Source organism: Pagrus major, chromosome 5 (genome assembly GCF_040436345.1).
Source record: "Pagrus major chromosome 5, Pma_NU_1.0".
Taxonomy (NCBI): domain Eukaryota; kingdom Metazoa; phylum Chordata; class Actinopteri; order Spariformes; family Sparidae; genus Pagrus; species Pagrus major.
In genome coordinates this window covers 30,796,438-30,815,408 of record NC_133219.1, presented here as the reverse complement: position 1 = coordinate 30,815,408, position 18,971 = coordinate 30,796,438, and the positions used below count along the sequence as shown (strand labels likewise).

General features: G+C 38.2%; 4 protein-coding genes and 1 long non-coding RNA gene across 5 annotated transcripts; all 5 read left to right on the top strand.

Moving 5' to 3' along the window:
• The first annotated feature begins 2,977 nt into the window (after positions 1 to 2,977).
• Positions 2,978 to 3,731, top strand: LOC140996736 (lymphocyte antigen 6G-like). The gene is made up of 3 exons (XM_073467215.1): positions 2,978 to 3,040; positions 3,198 to 3,302; positions 3,448 to 3,731. Exons 1-3 carry the CDS (start codon positions 2,995 to 2,997, stop codon positions 3,597 to 3,599), a joined length of 303 nt encoding a protein of 100 aa, XP_073323316.1. The 5' UTR covers positions 2,978 to 2,994; the 3' UTR covers positions 3,600 to 3,731.
• A 2,239-nt stretch (positions 3,732 to 5,970) lies between these two features.
• LOC140996626 (uncharacterized) lies at positions 5,971 to 6,966 on the top strand. The gene is made up of 3 exons (XR_012178820.1): positions 5,971 to 6,047; positions 6,372 to 6,479; positions 6,634 to 6,966. It is a non-coding gene; the product is annotated as an uncharacterized lncRNA (long non-coding RNA).
• Positions 6,967 to 12,407: 5,441 nt separating this feature from the next.
• On the top strand, positions 12,408 to 13,316 carry LOC140996758 (lymphocyte antigen 6G-like). The gene is made up of 3 exons (XM_073467240.1): positions 12,408 to 12,466; positions 12,781 to 12,888; positions 13,042 to 13,316. Exons 1-3 carry the CDS (start codon positions 12,421 to 12,423, stop codon positions 13,188 to 13,190), a joined length of 303 nt encoding a protein of 100 aa, XP_073323341.1. The 5' UTR covers positions 12,408 to 12,420; the 3' UTR covers positions 13,191 to 13,316.
• Positions 13,317 to 14,881: 1,565 nt separating this feature from the next.
• LOC140996765 (lymphocyte antigen 6G-like) lies at positions 14,882 to 15,790 on the top strand. Its single transcript, XM_073467246.1, has 3 exons — positions 14,882 to 14,940; positions 15,255 to 15,362; positions 15,516 to 15,790. Exons 1-3 carry the CDS (start codon positions 14,895 to 14,897, stop codon positions 15,662 to 15,664), a joined length of 303 nt encoding a protein of 100 aa, XP_073323347.1. The 5' UTR covers positions 14,882 to 14,894; the 3' UTR covers positions 15,665 to 15,790.
• Positions 15,791 to 17,368: 1,578 nt separating this feature from the next.
• On the top strand, positions 17,369 to 18,264 carry LOC140996773 (lymphocyte antigen 6G-like). Its single transcript, XM_073467257.1, has 3 exons — positions 17,369 to 17,414; positions 17,729 to 17,836; positions 17,990 to 18,264. Exons 1-3 carry the CDS (start codon positions 17,369 to 17,371, stop codon positions 18,136 to 18,138), a joined length of 303 nt encoding a protein of 100 aa, XP_073323358.1. The 3' UTR covers positions 18,139 to 18,264.
• The last annotated feature ends 707 nt before the right edge of the window (positions 18,265 to 18,971 follow it).

The following is an 18,971-nucleotide window of genomic DNA, read 5'->3' as shown; positions in this document are numbered from 1 at the left end:
AGCTGCACCAACCCACGTGTTGTGGTGGGCTGCAACTTCGCACGACTTCTCTGTGGTTTGAAATTGCACTCCCGTGCTGATGTGTAACAAGCTACATGCTTCATTTTAAATATGGCTATGGCCTGCAGCATCTCCACAATATCCATGTTGTAATTTTTTAATAAAATAAAAGAATAAAAGAATAAAATTCACTTATTCCATGGTTAGTAAGTAAGCATCTCCACATTCTTTTTTTATATCTCTACATTTGAAATTCATGGATTGAAGATATGTGAATAAGAACCAAAGACCCAAAGAAAAAATCAAACTAATAAATAAATACAACAACAACAACAAATGGTTCTATTCCAACCCACAGTGAATAAATATCTTTTGTTATCCATGACATTATTGTTTTGAGTTGTGATGGGGAACCAGGGTAACCTGATAAGAAATGGGCTGCTGGAACAGGAACAAGATCTTCTGGAAGACATTCTTTGAGTAGAGCAGATAATATGGAACAACTGGGTTGCTATTTCACAAGTAACCCCAGTGAGAGGAGTTACATGCAGAGGGTGTGGGACCTATGGATACTTCGAAACCAAACATCTAGACTAACAAAGAAACAACTTCTAGCTCAGTATTCCAACATCGGCAATCAGAAACTGCTGTTGCAACCAGAGATTGATGTACAACAAATATGCTATGGAAATGGGGAGCAAGGACGACAGGTCCGGGGGGATATATCATCATCCTCACACTCTGAGATTGAGTAACTAGCCCCAATAATAACAAGCTGCAACACAGATATGCTTAACAGGAGGGCAGCTGACCTGAGATTGAAGACCATGACCAAGCTGGAAACCTGGAAGCTCCAGTGCCGACTTCCAAGGCTAAGTGATAAGGTAACCTCTGAAAGTCAGCTAGACCTTTAGTCCATAACTGAAACAAACAGGCTGATATACACCGCAGCAACGGTCATTCTTGAGTTGGCTACAAAATGAACAACAGTAGCCTCTAGGATCCTCCATGGCGAAGGAGGCTGGAGGCAAAAATCAAAGCAACACAGAGAGAAGTTAGCCAGTTATCAGAACTGCAGAAATGTGTGTCAAAGAAAATGCTACCTAAGATGTACAACAAGCTGTCCATACCTGAGGTACTTGAGACCACCAAACAAAGACTCACAGCCTGGGCTACCCGCCTGAAGAGATACACCAGAGAAGTAGAGGCCAGGATGAACCATCCAAAGTGTTCTCCCAGTGGCAGGGTAACAACATGAGAACAGACCCATCCAGGCTGGAGACTGAACAATACTGGAGAAACATATGGCAAAGGGAGGCATCACATAACAGGGAGAACAACAAGAAGAAGAGAAGTGCTTGGACCAAGGAATGGACATTAGACCAGTGGAAATCTGTACTTTGGTCTGATGAGTCCAAATTTGAGATTTTTGGTTCCACCCGCCATGTCTTTGTGAGACGCAAAAAAGGTGAGCGGATGGTTTCTACATGAGTGGTTCCCACCGTTAAACATGGAGGAGGAGGTGTGATGGTGTGGGGGTGCTTTGCTGGTGACGTTGTTGGTGATTTATTCAAAATTCAAGGCACACTTAACCAGCATAGCTACCACAGCATTCTGCAGCAACATGCCATCCCATCTGGTTTGCACTTAGTGGGACCATCATTTGTTTTTCAACATGACAATGACGCCAAACACACCTCCAGGCTATGTAAGGGCTATCTGACCAAGAAGGAGAGTGATGGAGTGCTGCGTCAGATGACCTGGCCTCCACTATCACCAAGCCTAAACCCAATTGAGTTGGTTTGGGATGAGTTGGACCGCAGAGCGATGGCAAAGCAGCCAACAAGTGCTCAGCACCTCTGGGAAGACACTTCTCCTTCAAGACTGTTGGAAAACCATTCCAGGTGACTGCCTCATGAAGCTGATTGAGAGAAAATATAAAACATATTCTGGTTTGTTTAACACTTTTTTGTTTGAAACTCAGAGCTCACACGTGTCCTTAACGACTCTGTAAGAACACACCCACACAGAGTTTAAAAACCTGCCAACTCCTCTCCAGTTAGTTAGAACTAAGGAAGCCTCTTGGATGAGAGGTGAAACGTCTTCAAGAAACTGAAACAAGTCCAATTGCCTACGATACTGCACCTAGATTTACCATGACCTGGATGACTGAGGAGCTTCATCAACACTTTTTTGTTTACTGCATAATTCCATATGCGTTCCTTCATAGTTTGGATGTCTTCAGTATTGATCCACAATGTAGAAGATAATACAAATGAAAAAAAAACATTGAATGAGAAGGTGTGTCTAAACTATTGACTTGTACTGTATATGTATATATGTGTATATATACATATGCATATATAGTAATATAATAATATATATATATTGTAATATAATAATATATATATGTAGAGAGAGAGAGAGAAAGAAAGAGAGAAAGGTTCAAGTTGCAAGTAACTTAACAAAAGCTGTGATATGAAGGAACACAGAAGTGAAACTCCAAACCACAGAGATGTCAAGAGAAGCTGCAGCCCACCACAGCAGTGTGAGATGGTGCAGCTATCTGCTGTGACACTGCGGTAAAATTGTTTCATTGACCAAGTACAAGTACACATACAAAGAATTATTATTGTACTTACACAGGAATATAATTACAGCTATAAACAAAGACAACAAAGATGAACAAAAGGCGAAGAACAGATAGATGTATACATGAATGAAAACACCAATGACCACAACACAAATAAAATGTCAATATACAAATCCAATGATAATACTAATAGTGCTTCTATTCATTTCAAAGGGGCTCTATTGGCATGGAAAACAGACGTTCACATTGGTAAAGCAAGTTCAGCAAAGCTCAGTTGGGAGGAGCTTTGTAAGCAAATGAGGAAGACGGAAAAGTTGGAGTATAAAAGGCAGGTTTTGGAAGAGATCACATCTTCCCTCCAGTTCTCTTCTCACAAAAGTCTGATTTTCTTTTCACTCAGGATGAAGTTGTATGGCGTTCTGGTCCTGTTGGTGACTCTGTCTGCAGGTAAGATCAGCTTATGATTCATTGTAACACAAAGGAAAGTTATTCATGTGTGAAAGTTTTTATTAAATCTGAAAAAGGTAGTGACGTCTCAAAGTTAAAGTATTAAATAAATCAGCATCTTAAACCATGTTTGACTGTATTCTGTATCTCTGTGTAGCATGTGGATTAAGATGCTACAACTGTATGGGCATCGACCCTAAATCCTGCACAAAGATCAAAACTTGTCCTTCCACAATGGACCGTTGTTCATCCACTGAAGTCGGTAAGTCGTTCTTCCACACCAGAAGTATTTGTAGCTGTAATCTAACATTTCAAATAGATTCTCTATCAAACAGAGTCTAAGATGATATATTTCTTTAGCTTTGTTATTGTTGAAACAAAGGGGTTTTTTTTTTCATTATATCCAGGAGGTATCATCACCAAGGACTGCACTAACAGTGCTGCATGTATAGGCCCCATAAAATGCTGTGAAGGTGACTTGTGTAACGGTGCCATACCTACTGGTTCCAGTGTCCTCCTCCTGCTGGTGTCCTCAGCCATCACCTCAGTCTTTCTCTGAAGTTCTGGGGAATATTCAACTTTTTTCTTTCTCAATCTGTACAACTCAGGAAGAAAAAAAACTTTTCAAAATGTAAAAGTTGTGGATGACTCCAGATCCAGAATTGTTCAATAAAAATGACAATTTGATTGACCTTTGCGTTGTTTAATTCTTTAGGTTCTGCATTCACCTCGCTATTTACAGAGGAGAAATATTTTGCTATTTCTATGTTCTATGCCCTATTTTCTGATTCAGTAACTCTAGTTGGAATAAAATTGTCTATATGTAGCCTTAAAACTACGAATGACTACCAATTATTGACCTTTTTTTTCTTTGAATGTTCTGCATTTCACCTCACAATTTTTAACAACTAATAGCTTTGTTATGAGGCCTTTTTGAGAATGATGAAAAAAACAATGACATGAAACTTAAACAATCACAAGCAAATTAATATATTGTACAGTTGGTTGTTAATTCAATGACACCGACCAGCAGTCAGCAAGATTTCAGGCTTCTCGTACTGATGCCTTTGATTTCAGACACAAAGTGCAGAAAAGATTTATTGTGCTCTGTATCCAGAGGATCTTTATTTCTTTGTGCACATGGACCAACCAAAAATCATTTTTGTCTTCTGTTAAACAGAAAATATTTCTTATACATGGCACACTGAGAATTATGTCAGCTAAATAGAAGCTGCAATAGTTTATGCAAATCTACACACACTGCATAATGCGTGATGCAGCATATTCCTGTTATCATGTGACAACCCTATGTTCCCTAATTTTGGAGATTATCATGTTACAATTTACACAAAAGGACCAAAACGCAAGAGGCAGCCAGGCTGAAGACCTGTAATGAGCTGAAGTCCAAAACGCAAAAAAATGAAAGTATGAGCCAGCCCAAGGTAAATACAAAAGTAATACAAAAACTGAGGACAAACTTGATAAGAAACAAAGAACACAAGAGGGCCAGGGAATGGGCAACAGCCACGGAAGCACAGGAGACACGAGGAAATAACTAAACAAAACACCTAAACCATGACAGTTCATGTTTTCTACTCATTTTAAGGAGTTTTAGTTAGTTTGTTTTTTAAGGGAACAATAAAATTCTAACCTCTGGAGCTTTTGAGCCATTCCGATATCATTTTCAGCCTAAACTGACATGTTCAAGCACACACATTTTAACAACAAAACAAACATTCTGTATGTAGAAAATTCAACAATCACACTGATCATCATTTACTTTCACACTTACAGCTTTTTAAATTCACTAACACCAAATGTTCACAAGGTGGCACCAAAGTAAAGGACTTTCCAATGTTATGCATAAAGGCGTTGACTGTAATAGATCAGAAACTTCTGAATTACAAAAAACAATAAAAGCATTATTAGGAACAGAAACACTCAAATGTCTCTCTGGCAGACAAACTAGATAAACTATGATCAGAAACTATACTTACCAAGACTATTTTTACATTACTTATATTTAAGATTTTGTGCACAGGTTGTAAAATAAATGTCAGATGTTGCTGTAGCATTCAGTGGCCAGATTTTATCTGCTGGAGATGATTTTCATGACGATGTCTTATTTTAGAATTCAACTCCTCATATATTTTGCAATATGAGTGCAAAAGTTGCCATAACAAGCTGATAAGGCAAATAGCACTTTATAATGGGATCTTTGAGATCAGTTTTACAAGGCAAACCAGTTGTATAAGTATGATAAACCTATTTCTTGCTGTGGATCAGCAAAGCTAATTAAGATATTTTTTTTTGTTCTTTTAAATCTACCCTGAGCTGTGAATTTAAAGTGGCAATACACAATTTTTCCCCACTAGCATTTTCAAGTGTCATTATTGTTGGCGCCACCACCGTTTTAATAAAGACAGATACCCTAAACAAATGAGCTACTTGTTTTATTCTACAAAGCAGTAGTTGCCATGTTGACATAAGGTGAGGCATGCCCTCTGAGCATGAGCACAGTATGAGCATTACCAAGCAACAAAGCTGGAAGATTGGGGGAATCTCTGTTTTTCTTTTTTAATTGCCAATAAAATGAAATCATTTAAAATGTCCCTACTTTAAGTCTAATGCAGCATGCAATCTACTTATTAACTGGTATCTAAAGTTATCAAATAAATGTTGTGGAATAAAAACAATTTGCCTCCAAATTGTTGTGCAGTGGAAGTATAAAGTAGCAGAAAATAGAAATACTCATGTACAGTATAAAAAACATTAAGTATACTGTCTCTGGGATATTCAGATCACTTTATCTTACCACAGAGGAGGCTCTGAAGAAATAAAACTGTCAAGTTTTGAAAGAAGAGTTGCAGTATGAGAGGCAGGCTCTAAAAGAGTTCACATCTTCCCTCCAGTTCTCTTCTCACAGAATTGATTAAAAGTCTGTTTTTCTTCTCACTCAGGATGAGGTTGTATGGAGTTCTGGTGCTGTTGGTGACTCTGTCTGCAGGTAAGAACAGCTGATGATTCATTTTAACAAAAATGAAGGTTATTAATGAGTTTAAGTTTTTGTTGAACCTGAAAAAGGCAGCAACGTCCCAAAGTTAAAGTAGCCTTCATCATAGGGCTCATTGTTATTATATTATCCTTGTGTAATAAATGAACGAATGAATGAATTTAAAGATTTCTATCTTGAATGTCAATGAAATGATGGAATTTTTAACAGTGGTTGGATTTTAAAATATACCATTTTAAAGATAAAATATTTGTTTAAACTGGTGGAAACACTGGGCATCTTAAACCATGTTTGAAAGTTTTCTGTATTTCTGTATAGCATGTGGATTGAGATGCTACGTATGTACAGCCCCCAACTCTGGACCCTGCACACTGGCCATATCTTGCCCTACTGGTTTTGACCGTTGTGCCAAAGTTGAATTCAATGGTAAGTTGTTTTCCACATCAGAATATTTAAAGCTAAAAACAAACATTCAATGTTATCTATCAACAGGGTCTGAGCTGATATATTGCTGCATTGGATGCCTGGTACTTTTTGTTGCTGTTGAAAAAAACTGAGGCTTTACAATCATATCTTGCAGGTATCGTCGCTAAGACCTGCATGAACAGCGCTGCATGTGGAGGCCACATAACATGCTGTGACACAGACTTGTGTAACGGGAACATTTAGGATGCCGTTGACAGTGTCCCTGATATTGACACTAGCAGTGCCATACCCACTATTTCCAGTGTCTTCCTCCTGCTGGTGTCCTCAGCCATCACCTCAGTCTTTCTCTGAAGCTCTGGTGAACATTTAACTCTTTTCTATCTCAGTCTATACAACTCAAGAAGAAAAACAAGCAAATTTTAAATGTGTAAACATTGTAGATGACTCCAGATCCAGAATTGCTTAATAAAACCACAAATATGATGGACCTCTGTGTTGTTTAATTATTTAGGTTCTGCATTCACATCACTATGTACAGAAACAATACCTTTGTTGTGAAGCGATAATGAGAAAGGTGAGCAAGAAAAAAGGACAGAAAATTGAACAGAAAAGTTTTATTGTACTCCACTTTGTGCACATGGACCTGACAAAAAACAAAAAATCTTCTGTAAGAGAGATGTGATTCAACATATCGACCCGTTTCACTGCACACATTCTGACCTGTCAAAGCAGGAAAAAATAAACAGGTGTAACCAATAATGTTACTGACGGCTCCATTCCATTAAGTTTCCCAGTAAGTCATTTCAGTGAGTGAGCCTGCACAACACCAGAGCCCTGAAACTGGCTCACCTAAATGGAATGAAGCCGTCAATATTGTTATAAATTCCACCTGTGCCGTTCCTGCTTTGACAAGTCAAAGTGTCTGCTATGAAAAGGGTCAAAACTTGTGTTCTCAACTCATTTTAGAGAATTACACAGTTGTTGTTTTTATAATTGTTTGTTTGTTTGTTTTTGAGGTAACCATGAAATTATATGACCTCTGGATGAAGTCATTTTGCATCATCATCAACGTGAACTGACATTTTTAAGCACATATAGCAGACAACAGTGTTAACAATCAATATGTGCATCAAAATGTAACATCCATACTCAGTAGGCACCTTTTATGTTACTGTGGTAGAGCAAAGGAAATGGATCAGAAAAAATAGCTGTTTTCTCCTGTGGTTTAACCTCATGAGGCTTTTGTTCCATTGACGGCTGGTTTAACTACTCATCGTGAGCCCCTCAAGTTAACCACACCAGTGTCAAAACACTGTAGCCTACAAGCCACCCTAAGCTAACTATGGCTGTTCAACTATTCCTCCTTATACTATTTGAAATTGATCCACTGACTGGTTGACTCAACCTATTTTTATTGAAGAATAGCACCACAAAAAAAAAAGCTCCACAACTTGGTGACAAACAGATTACATTACCATTTTTACAGGTTCATCTCAAATCAAGCACAAGGCTGGACAATATATGCAGTATATATCGTTATTGTGATATGAGACTAGAAATCAAATTAGATTTTGGTTATCTTTATGCTATGATATGGCATGTTATCTTTTCTTGTTTTAAGAAAGTGTTATCTTTTCTTGTTTTAAAGGCTGCATTACAGAAAAGTAAAGGTCATTGGTGTTTTCATTCATGTATACATCTATCTGTTCTATCTGTTCATCTTTGTTGTCTTTGCTCTTAGCTGTAATTCTATTCCTGTGTAAGTACAATAATAATTCTTCCTATGTGTACTTGTACTTTGCCAATGAAACTGATTCCTACTCCTACTTCCTATGAGATGAGTGACATGAAGACACGTGTTTTAGCACAGTGTCAAAGCAGCTGCACCAACCCACGTGTTGTGGTGGGCTGCAGCTTGGCATGACTTCTCTGTGGTTTGAAATTGCACTCCCGTGCTGATGTGTAACAAGCTACATGCTAATTGCTATATGGGAATCTCTGGAATGTAATTTGTCCATCAGAGTCTCTCTATGCCAATCTGGATACAAGCTCTGCTGTGTCTGGAGCCAACCAGGGCTTCATTTTAAATATGGCTATGGCCTGCAGCATCTCCACAATGTCCATGTTGTAATTTTTTGTCAGACCCAGGTGCAGAGAACAGAGACAGATGTGCAGTCAAAAAAGAGTTTATTTACCACCAAAAAACTGGTAAAATTCTGGGCGGCAGTGAATTCTGTGCACCATCCCTCTCATTTCCTCCTCACACCACAGCTGATGGGTCTGCAATGACCCACCATAAAGAGGTTTGTGTAGCTTTTAATAAACAGGTCCCTCTCTGTCCGCTGATCTTGACACCCAGGTCACATGCTGACTGTATCATCCATTGACCTGTTTGCCTTGTAACTGCAGGGGGACCAGCAGGAGGTCTGTAATGTCCTACAGGTGGATCAACACCCGTCTTTCAACGGATTTGCTGATCAGACTTTAGGGCGATGGGCCTGTATTTATTGAATCCTGTGATAGAGGATCCTATCCTTTACAAGTGATATCTTACAAACATAGTGAGGTCATATTTAAAAACACACACTCTCCTCATCCTTGCTCTCATGTGGCTCTCATAAGGCCAAGACAAAGTGGGAGACACTCCCTTTTTTACAAGTCAAAGTAATTTATTAAAAAGACTGAGATTAATTAAATACATGACAAAAGTACAAAAACACATGGAGTTAAAGTAAAGGGAAGAACTGAACAGGAACAAAAGGTGCAAACTAAACAACCAGGTGCCTGCAAGGAAGGACAGAGACAATAAGTAACAGTCAGAGCTTTGTGAAATGGCAACACCGAATCAGGTGTGGAGGTGTAGTTTCGCTCAAATGTTCATATTTTCACTTGGTCCACTAAGTCCACTTCCATGTTTGAAAATTAGGCGTATTATTAGAGGAAGCAAATTAACCAATGAGTGTGGCTGAAGCTGTGTGAGTTTAAACTTCCCCAAATCACATAAAAATCAGGGTAGAGTCGTTTATTTCTTAATATATGGTAGCTCTCCTTGACTTTCCTGGCTATCGACTAAGTACGAGTATTCCTACACCACTTATGTTTTAAAATTGGCAAGGCAGTGCTGTACCGCTAAGTGTGAAATGTCCGATGTGCCCATACAACTCAATGGTAAGACCATAAAATTCACTTATTCCACGGTTAGTAAGTAAGCATCTCCACATTCTTTTTTTAAATCTCTACATATGAAATTCATGGATTGAAGATATGTGAATAAGAACCAAAGACCCAAAGAAAAAATCAAACTAATAAATAAATACAACAACAACAAATGTTTCTATTCAAACCCACAGTGAATAAATATCTTTTGTTTTCCATGACATTATTGTTTTGAGTTGTGCTGGGGAACCAGGGTAACCTGATAAGAAATGGGCTGCTGGAACAGGAACAAGATCTTCTGGAAGACATTCTTTGAGTAGAGCAGATAATATGTAACTACTGGGTTTCTATTTCACAAGTAACCCCAGTGAGAGGAGTTACATGCAGAGGGTGTGGGACATATGGATACTTCGAAACCAAACATCTAGACTAACAAAGAAACAACTTCTAGCTCAGTATTCCAACAACGGCAATTAGAAACTGCTATCACAACTAGAGATTGACAAACATGCTATGGAAACAGGGAGCCAGGACGACAGGTCCGGGGGGATATATCATCATCCTCACACTCTGAGATTGGGTAACTAGCCCCAATAATAACAAGCCGCAACACAGATATGCTTAACACAAGGGCAGCCGACCTGAGATTGAAGACCATGACCAAGATGGAAACCTGGAAGCTCCAGTGCCGACTTAGAAGTTAGCCAGTTATCAGAACTGCAGAAATGTGTGTCGAAGAAAATGCTACCTAAGATGTACAACAAGCTGTCCATACCTGAGGTACTTGAGACCACCGAACAAAGACTCACAGCCTGGGCTACCCGCCTGAAGAGATACACCAGAGAAGTAGAGGCCAGGATGAACCATCAAAAGTCTTCTCCCAGTGGCAGGGTAACAACATGAGAACAGACCCATCCAGGCTGGAGACTGAACAATACTGGAGAAACATATGGCAAAGGGAGGCATCACAAAATCAATCTGTGCACTGTCTGGATTGACTACAAGAAAGCCTACGACTCAGTGCTGCATAAATGGATACTGGAATGATTGGAACTGTATATCATTAACAGGACACTAAGAGCCTTCATCAAGAACTCAGTGGGACTGTGGAGGACAAATCTAGACGCCAACTCAAAGCCAATTGTGCAAGTCACCATCAAGTGCGGGATATAGGGAGGGAAGAAGATCCAATCTGAAGGGGTTGAACAGCCAGAAGGCAATGTAGAAGCTACAAGTACCTTGGGGTCCTGCAAGCAGATTGAAACAATGAGGAGGTTGCTAGAAAAGCAGCCACACTCAAATACCTACGTAAGTAAGGCAAGTCCTGAAAAGTCAGCTGAATGGTAAAACAAGGTCCGAGCAATCAACACATACACCCTGTCGGTCATCAGATACTCCAGTGGCACAATAAGCTGGCCAAAGGAGGAGATAGAGGCCACTGATATCAAGATAAAGAGGCTCCTCATGATGCATGTAGGGTTGCACCTCAAATCCAGTACACTAAGTGGAAGGAAGGAGGCCAAGGACTAGTGAATGTTAAAGCCACTATCCAGGATGAAAAAACAAAGATCCATGAGTAGTACATCAGGAAGATGGCTGGCATAATGTAGAGGGACATCTGTGCTGAGTATGGGCTGGAAGCCCCTAGGTCAAAATGGAAGACACCTCCGAAGGTGGTGGAGAATGAGCAAGCCAAGATCCTGTGGGACTCCCAGATACAGACCGACAAACTGGTGATGGCTAACCGAACGAAACATAGTTGTGGTGGACAAACATTTGAAGAAGGCAGTGGTGATAAATGTAGCAATCCCAAGCAACAGCAACATCTGAAAGAAGAGCTGGAGAAGATTTGGAGAGTCAAGGCAACAGCGGCCCCTGTGGTAATAAGAGCATTTGGGGCTGACACTCATCTTTGTGTCACTCATCTCATTGGAGTAAGAATCAGTTTCATTGGCCAAGTACAAGTACACATACGAAGAATTATTATTGTACTTACACAGGAATTATAGCTAAGAACAAATACAACAAAGATGAACAAATAAAGGTGAAGAACAGATAGATGTATACATGAATGAAAACACTGTAACCCTCTTTTCTTGCCTGGTTGCGTACTCCAGTCTCTCTTGGCGGTGGATAAATAGCGGATAAACAACTCATCTCTGACCTCAATGTCAGGGTTCACACATAACAACTTCTACCTTCATCAACAAGGCGGAGCAACACCGTCACCCACAAACCTGTGCCCACCAAAACAAAAGCATGAACGAACCAATCAATCCAAACACTGTACATAAAAACACCCAAATCAAAGTGCTGCAAATGACAATGAAATAATGAAACAATAATATAATAATAATTAATAATATATAAAAATAATACTAATGTCTTTATCAGTAACTTAAGTAATACAAATAATATACATAAATTATAATAATATATAAAAATAACCCAAAATATAAAGTGTACAGTAATTACGGTTACAACACCAATGACCACAACACAAATAAAATGTCAATATACAAATCCAATGTTTCTGCAAAGTGCAAACAAACAATACTTATAATGCTTTAATTCAATTCAATTCAAAGGGGCTCTATTGGCATGGAAAACAGACGTTCACATTGGTAAAGCAAGTTCAGCAAAGCTCAGTTGGGAGGAGCTTTGTAAGCAAATGAGGAAGACGGAGAAGTTGGAGTATAAAAGGCAGGTCTTTGAAGAGTTCACATCTGTTCTCTGATTCTTCTCTCACAGAGTTGATTGAAGTCTGTTTTTCTCTTCACTCGACATGAAGTTGTATGGAGTTCTGGTCCTGTTGGTGACTCTGTCTGCAGGTAAGAACAACTTATGATTCATGTGTTTGTTTGTTTTTCGAATTAATGATTTGATACTTAAATATTTATTTACTTAGATATTATTTATTTTATATGTAATAATAGCAGAATAGAAGTAGTTTTTAATGAAATACAATTTGCAACGCATCCTATTTGTAGTGTAATAGGCTAATTTATTATTTTCTGAATTATCTTGTTCGACAGCTTGTTCGTTTTTTCTCAAAAGGTTTTGGTGATTTTTGTGAAAATGTGTAAAACAATTTTATTTGGAGTGTCTTAAACCATGTGTGACAGTATTTTATACTTATGTACAGCATATGGATTGCAATGCTACCTATGCGTAAACGTCAAACCGAGTGCCTGCACACAGAAACTAGATTGCCCTGCTGGCACTGACCGCTGTGCCTCTGCTGAGTTGGGAGGTAAGTTGTTGTTCCACATCAAAAGGATTTACAGCTGATATTGAACATTTCAAATACATATGGGGTTCTGAGCTGATATACAGTATGGCTGCACTGGATGCCCACTAGTTTTTGTTGCTGTTGAAACTAATCTTTTTCCATCATATCTTGCAGGTCTTGTCACCAAGGGCTGCGTTCCCAGCGCTGCATGCAGAGAGGGTGCCAAATGCTGTGACAAAGACTTATGTAATGGCGCCATACCCACTGGTTCCAGTGTCCTCCTCCTACTGGTGTCCTCAGCCATCACCTCAGTCTTTCTCTGAGGCTCTGGAGAACATCTAATGTTTTTCTTACCAAATCTGTACAACTCAGAAAAGATAAACACATTTTCAAAATGTAAAATTCGAGAATGATTCCAGAATTGTTCAATAAATGCACAATATGATGGACCTTTGAGTTGTTTAATTCTTTAGGTTCTGCATTTACATCTCAATTTACAGCAAAACATAGCTTTGTTGTGAATCCATTATTAGAAAGGTTAGTGACACAAAATTCTCCAACCATGATCAAATCTATATATTTCATGGTTAGTTGTTGATTCTTAGAAAAAATGAAGTAGACCAGCAGACACTTTGATGCCCTTTAACTTTTCACACATATCTCCACAAAGTACAAAGCATTGAAAAGTTACCAACCATTTTCATGACCTCAGACACAAATACAATGCAGAAAACATGTGATGTGCTCAGTTTAAGAGAAGAAGCTGGATGAATCCGTCATATGACTTATTTCTTTATGTATTTGGACCTGCTAAATATAATCTTTAATCTTCTGTTAAAGACAGTGCGAGAACTCACTTTCTTTTTAGATTTGGAAAAAGAAGAAACGAGGCAATGCGGCATATATATGGCACATATTAATATATTGTACAGTTGGTTGTTAATTCAACGACATCGACCAGCAGTCAGAAAGATTATAGAGAGAGAGAGAAAGGGAGAAAGGTTCAAGTTGCAAGTAACTTAACAAAAGCTGTGATATGAAAGAACACCTCTGTGAAAGTGTCAAGAGAAGCTGCAGCCCACCACAGCAGTGTGAGATGGTGCAGCTATCTGCTGTGACACTGCGGTAAAACTGTTTCATTGGCCAAGTACAAGTACACATACAAAGAATTATTATTGTACTTACACAGGAATGGAATTACAGCTACAAACAAAGACAACAAAGATGAACAAAAGGTGAAGAACAGATAGATGTATACATGAATGAAAACACTGTAACCCTCTTTTCTTGCCTGGTTGCGTACTCCAGTCTCTCTTGGCGGTGGATAAATAGCGGGCTACACTTCTCGTTCTCAGTCTTCTTTTAATGATCACCAAAACGGCAGAACAGTACAACTCATCTCTGACCTCAATGTCAGGGTTCACACATAACAACTTCTACCTTCATCAACAAGGCGGAGCAACACCGTCACCCACAAACCTGTGCCCACCAAAACAAAAGCATGAACGAACCAATCAATCCAAACACTGTACATAAAAACACCCAAATCAAAGTGCTGCAAATGACAATGAAATAATGAAACAATAATATAATAATAATTAATAATATATAAAAATAATACTAATGTCTTTATCAGTAACTTAAGTAATACAAATAATATACATAAATTATAATAATATATAAAAATAACCCAAAATATAAAGTGTACAGTAATTACGGTTACAACACCAATGACCACAACACAAATAAAATGTCAATATACAAATCCAATGTTTCTGCAAAGTGCAAACAAACAATACTTATAATGCTTTAATTCAATTCAATTCAAAGGGGCTCTATTGGCATGGAAAACAGACGTTCACATTGGTAAAGCAAGTTCAGCAAAGCTCAGTTGGGAGGAGCTTTGTAAGCAAATGAGGAAGACGGAGAAGTTGGAGTATAAAAGGCAGGTCTTTGAAGAGTTCACATCTGTTCTCTGATTCTTCTCTCACAGAGTTGATTGAAGTCTGTTTTTCTCTTCACTCGACATGAAGTTGTATGGAGTTCTGGTCCTGTTGGTGACTCTGTCTGCAGGTAAGAACAACTTATGATTCATGTGTTTGTTTGTTTTTCGAATTAATGATTTGATACTTAAATATTTATTTACTTAGATATTATTTATTTTATATGTAATAATAGCAGAATAGAAGTAGTTTTTAATGAAATACAATTTGCAACGCATCCTATTTGTAGTGTAATAGGCTAATTTATTATTTTCTGAATTATCTTGTTCGACAGCTTGTTCGTTTTTTCTCAAAAGGTTTTGGTGATTTTTGTGAAAATGTGTAAAACAATTTTATTTGGAGTGTCTTAAACCATGTGTGACAGTATTTTATACTTATGTACAGCATATGGATTGCAATGCTACCTATGCGTAAACGTCAAACCGAGTGCCTGCACACAGAAACTAGATTGCCCTGCTGGCACTGACCGCTGTGCCTCTGCTGAGTTGGGAGGTAAGTTGTTGTTCCACATCAAAAGGATTTACAGCTGATATTGAACATTTCAAATACATATGGGGTTCTGAGCTGATATACAGTATGGCTGCACTGGATGCCCACTAGTTTTTGTTGCTGTTGAAACTAATCTTTTTCCATCATATCTTGCAGGTCTTGTCACCAAGGGCTGCGTTCCCAGCGCTGCATGCAGAGAGGGTGCCAAATGCTGTGACAAAGACTTATGTAATGGCGCCATACCCACTGGTTCCAGTGTCCTCCTCCTACTGGTGTCCTCAGCCATCACCTCAGTCTTTCTCTGAGGCTCTGGAGAACATCTAATGTTTTTCTTACCAAATCTGTACAACTCAGAAAAGATAAACACATTTTCAAAATGTAAAATTCGAGAATGATTCCAGAATTGTTCAATAAATGCACAATATGATGGACCTTTGAGTTGTTTAATTCTTTAGGTTCTGCATTTACATCTCAATTTACAGCAAAACATAGCTTTGTTGTGAATCCATTATTAGAAAGGTTAGTGACACAAAATTCTCCAACCATGATCAAATCTATATATTTCATGGTTAGCTGTTGATTCTTAGAAAAAATGAAGTAGACCAGCAGACACTTTGATGCCCTTTAACTTTTCACACATATCTCCACAAAGTACAAAGCATTGAAAAGTTACCAACCATTTTCATGACCTCAGACACAAATACAATGCAGAAAACATGTGATGTGCTCAGTTTAAGAGAAGAAGCTGGATGAATCCGTCATATGACTTATTTCTTTATGTGTTTGGACCTGCTAAATATAATCTTTAATCTTCTGTTAAAGACAGTGCGAGAACTCACTTTCTTTTTAGATTTGGAAAAAGAAGAAACGAGGCAATGCGGCATATATATGGCACATATTAATATATTGTACAGTTGGTTGTTAATTCAACGACATCGACCAGCAGTCAGAAAGATTATAGAGAGAGAGAGAAAGGGAGAAAGGTTCAAGTTGCAAGTAACTTAACAAAAGCTGTGATATGAAAGAACACCTCTGTGAAAGTGTCAAGAGAAGCTGCAGCCCACCACAGCAGTGTGAGATGGTGCAGCTATCTGCTGTGACACTGCGGTAAAACTGTTTCATTGGCCAAGTACAAGTACACATACAAAGAATTATTATTGTACTTACACAGGAATGGAATTACAGCTACAAACAAAGACAACAAAGATGAACAAAAGGTGAAGAACAGATAGATGTATACATGAATGAAAACACTGTAACCCTCTTTTCTTGCCTGGTTGCGTACTCCAGTCTCTCTTGGCGGTGGATAAATAGCGGGCTACACTTCTCGTTCTCAGTCTTCTTTTAATGATCACCAAAACGGCAGAACAGTACAACTCATCTCTGACCTCAATGTCAGGGTTCACACATAACAACTTCTACCTTCATCAACAAGGCGGAGCAACACCGTCACCCACAAACCTGTGCCCACCAAAACAAAAGCATGAACGAACCAATCAATCCAAACACTGTACATAAAAACACCCAAATCAAAGTGCTGCAAATGACAATGAAATAATGAAACAATAATATAATAATAATTAATAATATATAAAAATAATACTAATGTCTTTATCAGTAACTTAAGTAATACAAATAATATACATAAATTATAATAATATATAAAAATAACCCAAAATATAAAGTGTACAGTAATTACGGTTACAACACCAATGACCACAACACAAATAAAATGTCAATATACAAATCCAATGTTTCTGCAAAGTGCAAACAAACAATACTTATAATGCTTTAATTCAATTCAATTCAAAGGGGCTCTATTGGCATGGAAAACAGACGTTCACATTGGTAAAGCAAGTTCAGCAAAGCTCAGTTGGGAGGAGCTTTGTAAGCAAATGAGGAAGACGGAGAAGTTGGAGTATAAAAGGCAGGTCTTTGAAGAGTTCACATCTGTTCTCTGATTCTTCTCTCACAGAGTTGATTGAAGTCTGTTTTTCTCTTCACTTGACATGAAGTTGTATGGAGTTCTGGTCCTGTTGGTGACTCTGTCTGCAGGTAAGAACAACTTATGATTCATGTGTTTGTTTGTTTTTCGAATTAATGATTTGATACTTAAATATTTATTTACTTAGATATTATTTATTTTATATGTAATAATAGCAGAATAGAAGTAGTTTTTAATGAAATACAATTTGCAACGCATCCTATTTGTAGTGTAATAGGCTAATTTATTATTTTCTGAATTATCTTGTTCGACAGCTTGTTCGTTTTTTCTCAAAAGGTTTTGGTGATTTTTGTGAAAATGTGTAAAACAATTTTATTTGGAGTGTCTTAAACCATGTGTGACAGTATTTTATACTTATGTACAGCATATGGATTGCAATGCTACCTATGCGTAAACGTCAAACCGAGTGCCTGCACACAGAAACTAGATTGCCCTGCTGGCACTGACCGCTGTGCCTCTGCTGAGTTGGGAGGTAAGTTGTTGTTCCACATCAAAAGGATTTACAGCTGATATTGAACATTTCAAATACATATGGGGTTCTGAGCTGATATACAGTATGGCTGCACTGGATGCCCACTAGTTTTTGTTGCTGTTGAAACTAATCTTTTTCCATCATATCTTGCAGGTCTTGTCACCAAGGGCTGCGTTCCCAGCGCTGCATGCAGAGAGGGTGCCAAATGCTGTGACAAAGACTTATGTAATGGCGCCATACCCACTGGTTCCAGTGTCCTCCTCCTACTGGTGTCCTCAGCCATCACCTCAGTCTTTCTCTGAGGCTCTGGAGAACATCTAATGTTTTTCTTACCAAATCTGTACAACTCAGAAAAGATAAACACATTTTCAAAATGTAAAATTCGAGAATGATTCCAGAATTGTTCAATAAATGCACAATATGATGGACCTTTGAGTTGTTTAATTCTTTAGGTTCTGCATTTACATCTCAATTTACAGCAAAACATAGCTTTGTTGTGAATCCATTATTAGAAAGGTTAGTGACACAAAATTCTCCAACCATGATCAAATCTATATATTTCATGGTTAGCTGTTGATTCTTAGAAAAAATGAAGTAGACCAGCAGACACTTTGATGCCCTTTAACTTTTCACACATATCTCCACAAAGTACAAAGCATTGAAAAGTTACCAACCATTTTCATGACCTCAGACACAAATACAATGCAGAAAACATGTGATGTGCTCAGTTTAAGAGAAGAAGCTGGATGAATCCGTCATATGACTTATTTCTTTATGTATTTGGACCTGCTAAATATAATCTTTAATCTTCTGTTAAAGACAGTGCGAGAACTCACTTTCTTTTTAGATTTGGAAAAAGAAGAAACGAGGCAATGCGGCATATATATGGCACATATTAATATATTGTACAGTTGGTTGTTAATTCAACGACATCGACCAGCAGTCAGAAAGATTATAGAGAGAGAGAGAAAGGGAGAAAGGTTCAAGTTGCAAGTAACTTAACAAAAGCTGTGATATGAAAGAACACCTCTGTGAAAGTGTCAAGAGAAGCTGCAGCCCACCACAGCAGTGTGAGATGGTGCAGCTATCTGCTGTGACACTGCGGTAAAACTGTTTCATTGGCCAAGTACAAGTA

Coding starts and splice junctions, on each gene's coding strand:
- LOC140996765 (XM_073467246.1), top strand. CDS start 14,895: ATGAAGTTGTATGGAGTTCTGGTCCTGTTGGTGACTCTGTCTGCAG. Junction 14,941..15,254: donor GTTGGTGACTCTGTCTGCAG/GTAAGAACAACT, acceptor ACTTATGTACAG/CATATGGATTGCAATGCTAC. Junction 15,363..15,515: donor TGCCTCTGCTGAGTTGGGAG/GTAAGTTGTTGT, acceptor CATATCTTGCAG/GTCTTGTCACCAAGGGCTGC.
- LOC140996773 (XM_073467257.1), top strand. CDS start 17,369: ATGAAGTTGTATGGAGTTCTGGTCCTGTTGGTGACTCTGTCTGCAG. Junction 17,415..17,728: donor GTTGGTGACTCTGTCTGCAG/GTAAGAACAACT, acceptor ACTTATGTACAG/CATATGGATTGCAATGCTAC. Junction 17,837..17,989: donor TGCCTCTGCTGAGTTGGGAG/GTAAGTTGTTGT, acceptor CATATCTTGCAG/GTCTTGTCACCAAGGGCTGC.
- LOC140996736 (XM_073467215.1), top strand. CDS start 2,995: ATGAAGTTGTATGGCGTTCTGGTCCTGTTGGTGACTCTGTCTGCAG. Junction 3,041..3,197: donor GTTGGTGACTCTGTCTGCAG/GTAAGATCAGCT, acceptor ATCTCTGTGTAG/CATGTGGATTAAGATGCTAC. Junction 3,303..3,447: donor TTGTTCATCCACTGAAGTCG/GTAAGTCGTTCT, acceptor CATTATATCCAG/GAGGTATCATCACCAAGGAC.
- LOC140996758 (XM_073467240.1), top strand. CDS start 12,421: ATGAAGTTGTATGGAGTTCTGGTCCTGTTGGTGACTCTGTCTGCAG. Junction 12,467..12,780: donor GTTGGTGACTCTGTCTGCAG/GTAAGAACAACT, acceptor ACTTATGTACAG/CATATGGATTGCAATGCTAC. Junction 12,889..13,041: donor TGCCTCTGCTGAGTTGGGAG/GTAAGTTGTTGT, acceptor CATATCTTGCAG/GTCTTGTCACCAAGGGCTGC.